The following is a 7,517-nucleotide window of genomic DNA, read 5'->3' as shown; positions in this document are numbered from 1 at the left end:
TTTATGGTATTGTAAATTTTTTAACTTTATTATGCATAAAACATGTAACAGGGTAATTTATCAAATTATTTAAGATTGTGTGTTTACGGGCGGAGTTAAAGGCAAGGAAGGGGGGGGGTTAGGCAAGCAACTGGTGGCAAGTAACTCTTAATGCTTGGCTAGTAGCTCAGGAGTTCAAATGTTCACCCCCTGGCTTAGACCATTACACAATTATTGAGCACATTTTAAATTCAGTCCCCAGCCAGAACTCATTTTGTATATAATGTTTAGACTGCCACTGTTAATGAGAATATGCTGCTTTACCCTGTGGCACTAGGCCAAGTCCCATAAGAGCACTAGGCCAAGTCCCATAAGAGCACTAGGCCAAGTACATTATGCCATCTATAAATAAAAGATATCAGATTAAATGAGAATGGTTTTATTGTTCCACAGACAGCACATTTTGTGGCTTTTTCAGAGACTTCACAATTGACACGCCACATATAAGGACAACAAGAAGACTGAGACATCCGACGGCCACCAACACCCAGAGCTCCACAGGGGCAGACTCTTCCTTTGTCATTTGAAGTGCAACATCGCTTTGTTTTGGCCCAGTCACAAGCAGAGGTCCCAGAGTGGTCACACTTTGTCCACCTTCTATGTGGGGTTCTGTAGGAGGAGAAAAACCTTTGAGTCAAGAGGCACATACAGATTTCTGTACACTTCCATGCAATTAAGAGATTAGCTACTTCTACTTTACTCAAGTGTGTAGAAAATTAAAACCCATTATATAGCTAGTCACATCAACCAAGAGTTTTAACAGAACACCCCCCAGGTTTTTATTGCCACAGACATTTAAGATCTCCACTCCGTCAGATTATGTGGCAAGTAAGGAAGAAGTGTATCCATTGGATTTTTAGCTTTACCCCCACATTGCTTCCCTTGTCCATTAGTGTAGTCTTACATCTAGAGATCACCTACAACCAAACCATTACTGTATAGAGAAGCTGTAGGTTAACTCACCATCCAAGGCTTCCCTCTTTCCAAATGCTCTCGGTCTTCCAAGTCTGATTGTTCCTCCTGTCATCAGATTAGGGTTGCTGCAGGTGCCGGTTGTCTGACAACACTGGCAGATATTGCTGGGGCCCTCAACTGCAGACCACCTAAAGACAAGCAATTGTTAGCATCACAGCTGATATTTTAAGGAAGGGCATTTACATTTTTGATGTAGCCACTGCTGTAAAGTGGCTTGACATTGTTCCTTTGTTATGAATGTGAAAGAACTTGGAGCTCATTCCCAGGAGTTGAAATGGGCACTTGTCACTGTATCTCTAGTGCACTAATTGAGGCACATCTGAGGCTGCATCCCTTCTATTAAAACATGCATTCAAGCACTCCAGTCTGGAACTGAATGGTGCTTTTAGGCCCAATTGGTATTCCTCTTCCTGCACATACTTCTTAGGCAAGTAGAGCATTAATAAGCAGTGCTCATGTGACTTAGTTTTTAGATACACTTAAGTCCCACTATCATTTTTGGCAAGATTAGGTGCTTGAGCGATACCAGGCGGCAGCTGCAAAGTCATTGTTTCAGGCACAGTTCTTGTGCAGAAGGTTCCTCCATTACTTATTTGAGGTCTAAATTCAGTAAATACAGTAACCAATGGACACAGACCACCATTTTAATACAGTCTCACCCATTTGTGGCTTTGTTGTAGGAACAGGCCTTGTTCATAGAGTCAGGGACCTGGGTGGCTGCAGCAGCTCTCAGGTAACAGGTTATGTAGATCTGAAGGGAAAGATTTTAATAGTTTATCAGTTCTTACAAGGCATCCCATCCATTGCAACCAATTCAAATCCTCACCAGAGACGCATCATTTCCTAGGAAGCGGAAGACATCTACTGTGAACCGTAGATTGTCTGGTTTCACCCTTTGAGTCATGAAGGTCGCAGAGGAGTCCTCTTGCATTCCATCTACCAGACACCTGTAGAAGATGGTCAGTTAGAAACTGGGCATTAGCCCACCACCATTGGGGTTCATTAGAAAAATAACTCTTTCCCCAGATATGAGAACATACCCATTGTCTGTAATGATGTCATAATTAGGAGAAGAGCTGGCATCAGGAGATATGGTAGCCACACATCGGTCAATAAACAGGATCAGGCCAATATGGTTCTGAGTGTCCACAGAGGCCTCTATGTAGAGAATATCTCCCAACTGAAAGACTGAAGAACTTCTAGGGCCACTCCAGTCCTCTGCAGGCATAACAAAAATTAGTAAGTTCCCGATGTCTCCCATTACCCCTCTTCTTATCATCCTCCTTTAACTCACCAGCCATCAAGCGCAAAGAAAAGGACAGCCTCTCTTCTGAAGACACTGTGGTGCTGAATGGAAGCCATGTTGGCTTAATGGCCTTGCTGCTCACATTACTATGTCTATACAGAGAACAGACGTGTTAGTAACGAGTCATACACTAGAATCATGGAATTTCACAGATCTATATTGCATTTTAAAGTAAAGTACCATCTTCAAGGGAAAATTGTTTATCAGTATGGTAGCTGCCATTGTTTACTTGGTTGCATGCCTGGTCGGAACTACATTTTCCAGTAGTTAATTGACACAAATTAGCATTAACGATGGCAGTCTACACTGGCTCCATTCTTGTTGCCCGAAAAGGACTCAGAACATACCTGAAACCTGTACCCTCTAAAATGGAGTATGCATAGCAGCTACAATATTTTCCCCAGGGAGGTTTTAAGACAAGTACTGACAGCATGATGACTCCTGCCCTACCAAAAAGGACTTTGTAGAGATATTCCAGATGTTAAAGATGGTAAGTCCCACTCTTGTCCATGAGGCCGTCTAAAGCCATGAAGAGACTCATAGGAATCCCACCACTGTGAATGCTAATCCTTCTAGTTTTTCCTAGCAGCAGATGTCATTGTTTATCACTGCAGCAGAAAAACTAGGTTGTAGGTACAGGCTACAAATCAATAGTTGAAGCATACTCAAGCCCAGTGGCATCACAAAGAGGGTGCGGGGGGGCGCGGCCCGCACCCGGGTGACACCAAAATGACAGTCATTTTGGTGTCACCCCCCTCTAACAAGTCGGGCACTCGGTCATGGACCGAACGCCTGACAGTATCAGGAGAGAGGGGAAACTGCGGCATACCTTATCCCGCCGGGTGACTGTCCCCTCCTCTCTCTGCCGGTGTCCATCACCAAGATGGCCGCCGGCATCAGAATACTGCAGCGCATGCTCGATGACGTCATCGCGCACGCGCGTGGTGACGTCACGCGCATTTGAAGTGATGTCTCGGCGGGGTGACACTAGGTTACCGCTCCGGGTGTCACCCAGCCTCAGGACGCCCCTGCTCAAGCCAAAAACTTTAGGGCCCATTTAGACTTCAGTTACAGAACAGGTTGTCAACACATCCGAGCCAAAAAAAATAAGACATGGGCTAAGTACATCTGGATTGTGGTGAACTGCTTGAGATTATTAAGGGCCCCTCATTCAGAACGTAGGGCACCATGGTATGTGCATTGTGGCATCCCAAATTCATGATCTTACCACTAACATAGATGGTGCACAAGTGGAGAAAATAGAGAATGTTAGAAGCTCTGCCATGTTCATGTTTTTCAGTGTTCTTGATCGGTTTAGTAGCAACTCACCAGGCCTGAGTGAGGGAAAGCCATTTATCCGAGTTGTAAACCAGAAAAGGCATGGATGCATTTCCCTAATGGGCACTTGTTCTAGTGACATCAAGGCAGCTATACCTCATTGGAAAGTACTCGCTTGTATTTAGAGCAGGATGAGAAAGGAAGTTCGAGTGGGACAGAGGGCAGAAAACCTGACTGGGGTTTTATCTGTCCCCTACAATATTTTCAGCTTAAGCTATTGACTAGTAAGGATGCAATGCTTTTAGATCTGCCCTGTCCTAGGGTAGACTCACCGATAGTAGTAGCACATTATGGGGACCTCAGCTGGGTTGGTTCTGACGATTGGAATGGAGGAGGTGGGGCTGTAGGTCAGGCTGGTGGTGTAGACCACCCAATCTTGAGACATCTGTGCACAGAAGAGTAGCATGTTAGATTGATTTGACAGCTCTACACATGACAGACATGTTACAGTTATTGTTAACCCATTTCCAAAGTCTATTCATCCATGCCAATAAGGATTCAGCAGGTACTTGCATTTTACAATTCACAAGCTTTAGGTCAGTGACTCAGCTAAACAGCTTTATAATTTAGAAGATAAATAGCAGGCCCCATTTCGTATCACAGGTTCTTAAACATTTTATGAAGAGCCCATCACCACAAAAAAAAACAACAACCTACTCGGTTAAGAGTGTAGATCCAGTTCTGTTGAATTGGGATTGGCACAGAATCTTCAGTAGGAGAGACAGCCGACTTGCTCCTGAGGTCCTCCATTACAGGCATTTTACGGCAGCTATCAGCATCCCAGGTTCTCCTCCAGCAATAGCAGAGGCCTCTGGAGCAGAGGCCTAGCAAAACTCACTCCAGTATTTCCACCCCCAGGCCTGGCCCGGGGGCATGCTGGACAGCACCTCAACCTGGACTAATACATGGCTGAAGCAGGGGCTGACTGGCAACTTTTAGCCCAGGGGGCAAGTCCAAATTAAAACTGAGCATATGACAAATACCTGGAGTATAAAGTACTGTCCCAGCATGCAACACTGGTTGTGAGAGACCCAGTGATTGGCTGGTGAACTGCACCTGACCTCAGTGTCTCACATTGGATGTCCCAAACTGAAGTAGTCACACTCCACCTGGGGGGGGAGGTAAAATTGATGCCAGATCACCTGGAATTAAACCAGGTAAATGCCAAATATAATCCAGCCAGCCTGACTACAGCTTTGGCAATCACTAAATTTCTAGTAGCCACCTCACAAAAGGTGATGGGGCTACAAGTCAGCAGGGGAAGCTGACATATCCAAGATGGCAGCACCCAGCAGCAGTCCAAGGGCTTTTGGATGTCTATACAAGAGAAGCTTCTACAGGTAAACATGTCAAAATGTTGAGTGCACATAGATCTTATGCTTTGAAAATCAAAAGTCCCCATTTTGAAGCCTTATATGCAATTTATTGGCCATTAAAAAAAAAAGGTGTATGGGGATTTGAGTACTGCCCTGGGTGACAGAAATCAATGGGGTAAAAACATTAAAAAAAAAGAGTTTTTAAAGGGGTAGTGATTTTAACATGACTTCAAAGGGCAACAATAAAAATGAAATTCCTTTAACCAGTTGCCGTCCGCCCGTAGTAGAAAAACGGACGGACGGCACTGTCGCATTCGCGGGTTGCCGTCGCCAGACGGCATTTTTTTTCTGCTCGCGCGCGCCCCCTAGCGGGCACGCACGGGCAGAAAAGACCCGTCCAATGCGAACACCCGGTACCGGGTGTTTCACATATAGGCGATCAGCGGGTCCATAGCCCACCGATCGCCTATATGTGCTCGTTTGCGTCCGCCCGGCGGCCGCCGCCGGTTTTTTTTTTGTCCCCCCCGTGACCCCTCACCTTGAATCCCGGGATATCGGGGGGGGAGGGGGGGATATTAAACTGCCTGTAAAGTGGCACATCTGTAAAATGTATAGAACCTACTGTAGCAAAATTGACATTTCTAAAGAAAAATTACTTCATAAAAGCGTGCAGGTGCCCCTCCCAAATACCAGAACCTTTAGGTCTGGTAGGAATGTTAGGAGGGACCCCACCCCCAAAAATAAGGGGAAAAACATGGGGCCCCCTAAAATTCCACCCAGATGCAGCCCCCCCTTGTGAATGATCAAGGACACACAATTCGGCTGGCGACGAACTCCCGCCACAGAATAGCATTTTGACAGATGCCAGCAACATTAATTGGGCAGAGCTAGCGGTGATAGCTAGCGATGCCCAACTGTTTGCAGTTGTACAGCTTCTGACAGGTGAGCCATGATTGGGCAAGTCATCATGAGTTTGCCCAATCATAACTCTTAAGGTGCCCATACACTGTACAATTCTCGTACGAGAATCACGGGAAATCCCACGATCGTACAAGAATCATGCAGTGTGAAAGAAGACGTGCAACCGTTACTGTACGGTTGCACGTCTTTTGTCTAAGGAGCACGCTAGAAAACCAGCCGAAAAATCTTACGATTTTTGGCTGGTTTGAATGATGCTCGGGAGACAAATGCCCAACGGGCCGGTGTGCGCACACTGCCCGTTCAGCATTGCGGTCATCGGAAGCCCGCCCCCTGTCCAAGATGGGCAGATCGTACGTTTTTTAAATTACTTTACAACCAATTGCAAGGCTAAGGTCTTGCGATGGTTGTAAAGTGTATGGGCACCTTAACAGAGTACTGGGCCCTGATTGGGTAAAGTCTTGCACGTGACTTGCGGTTAGGAGCAAGGCTTTAGCCAATCAGGGCATCACAAGGCACAGTGCCTTGCTGGGCGCTCAGCAGCCGAACGCCCTAAAAGTTCATGTGGTCAAACACGAACTGCTGATGTTAAGGTCAAACTAACACTCGACTCAAACACCTAGCCCATCAGTAGTGGCTGCCATGTTAAGACCTTTAGCTTTCTTGTCCCACTCAACTTGGATTGCCAATCTCTGCTCTCCAAGGGCTATGGTGCCCAAAGATCAGCAGCGCAGGTAACCACTCTTGCCAGTTAGGACTTTGATGCCATGGATTAGAGGTGCTCAATACAATTACAGCAATCTAGTCCTGTAGTTTGGAGAACTCCTGCAAAAGCCAGAGCTGGCTGCCTAGATCCACATTAGATGAAGCACTGAGATCTTGTAAACACAACAAGGAGGATCACCATCAGTTATAGAAAGCCTGTGGGTGGGTCAGCCACCATGATTGAGTGAACGCGGTGACCTGCGCAAAAGACAGAACAGCCAGCTTGGTAGTAACCCTCAACCTTTAGAGCAGGTGAAGCCATCACGTTATAAATTAGTGGTAAAGTTTAATTGTACTGGGCAAATAAAGGGCAGGGTCATAAACTCACATAACCAAAACAATCATGTAGCAAGGGAAGACAATATACCTGCTTGCTAAAAGCAAGTAAGCACCAATAAGAGAAAAAAAAAAAATGTGTTGTAAATTACCTGCGCAGTATTGCCACAGTCCTGGAGGCTAATCTGGAAGATGACCATGTTGTCAGTACTTTGGGTGCTTGGCTTGCATTGCTGGGCTCCCAGGCTCAGATCGGAAGGTTTTACTAGCTTTCCATTCCCATACAAATCCCTCTGGACACTGACCTCCATGGTGTCCTCTCCACACTGGACGCTGACAGGGGAAGTTCTAGTCTGTGGTTGCTGTCGGAGCATCCCACCTGGACGTCCAGCAGATGAACCCCACTGAGCCCCAGCTCTGGAAGCACCAAACCCAAGCACAGGCTCATTACTGCCCCGATAAAGCTCTCTGGAACCCCATCTAGAAGGCACCTGGGCAGGCACAGCCCGCTGGTAGTTCCTCCACCAATCTGACTGACGACTATGTCTAGCTAGGACTCCATCTCCAGCACAGCCAAACCCTGG

At 46.3% G+C, this 7,517-nt stretch overlaps 1 protein-coding gene across 1 annotated transcript; it reads right to left on the bottom strand.

The window, feature by feature from the left end:
• Positions 1-418: 418 nt before the first annotated feature.
• Positions 419-7,283, bottom strand: LOC108791444 (zona pellucida sperm-binding protein 3-like). The gene is made up of 8 exons (XM_018561934.1): positions 7,086-7,283; positions 3,931-4,043; positions 2,309-2,412; positions 2,055-2,232; positions 1,841-1,961; positions 1,674-1,765; positions 1,003-1,142; positions 419-648 (listed from the first exon to the last, which is right to left on the bottom strand). The coding sequence occupies exons 1-8, from the start codon at positions 7,242-7,244 to the stop codon at positions 419-421; spliced, it is 1,137 nt and encodes a 378-aa protein (XP_018417436.1). The 5' UTR covers positions 7,245-7,283.
• Positions 7,284-7,517: the final 234 nt, after the last annotated feature.

The sequence above is a fragment of the Nanorana parkeri genome, unplaced genomic scaffold (genome assembly GCF_000935625.1).
Source record: "Nanorana parkeri isolate BGI_ZX_2015 unplaced genomic scaffold, ASM93562v1 scaffold551, whole genome shotgun sequence".
NCBI classification, from domain to species: domain Eukaryota; kingdom Metazoa; phylum Chordata; class Amphibia; order Anura; family Dicroglossidae; genus Nanorana; species Nanorana parkeri.
Note: the sequence above shows the minus strand (reverse complement) of the source record. Positions and strands in the feature narration are given on the sequence as shown.

Excerpts from the sequence above, each read along its gene's own strand:
- LOC108791444 (XM_018561934.1), bottom strand. The coding sequence starts at position 7,244 with ATGGAGGTCAGTGTCCAGAGGGATTTGTATGGGAATGGAAAGCTAGTA. Across the intron at positions 2,413-3,930 it reads ATAATGTGCTACTACTATCG|ACATAGTAATGTGAGCAGCA; the intron begins GTGAGTCTACCC and ends TTCTCTGTATAG. Across the intron at positions 1,766-1,840 it reads TAGGAAATGATGCGTCTCTG|ATCTACATAACCTGTTACCT; the intron begins GTGAGGATTTGA and ends CTTTCCCTTCAG.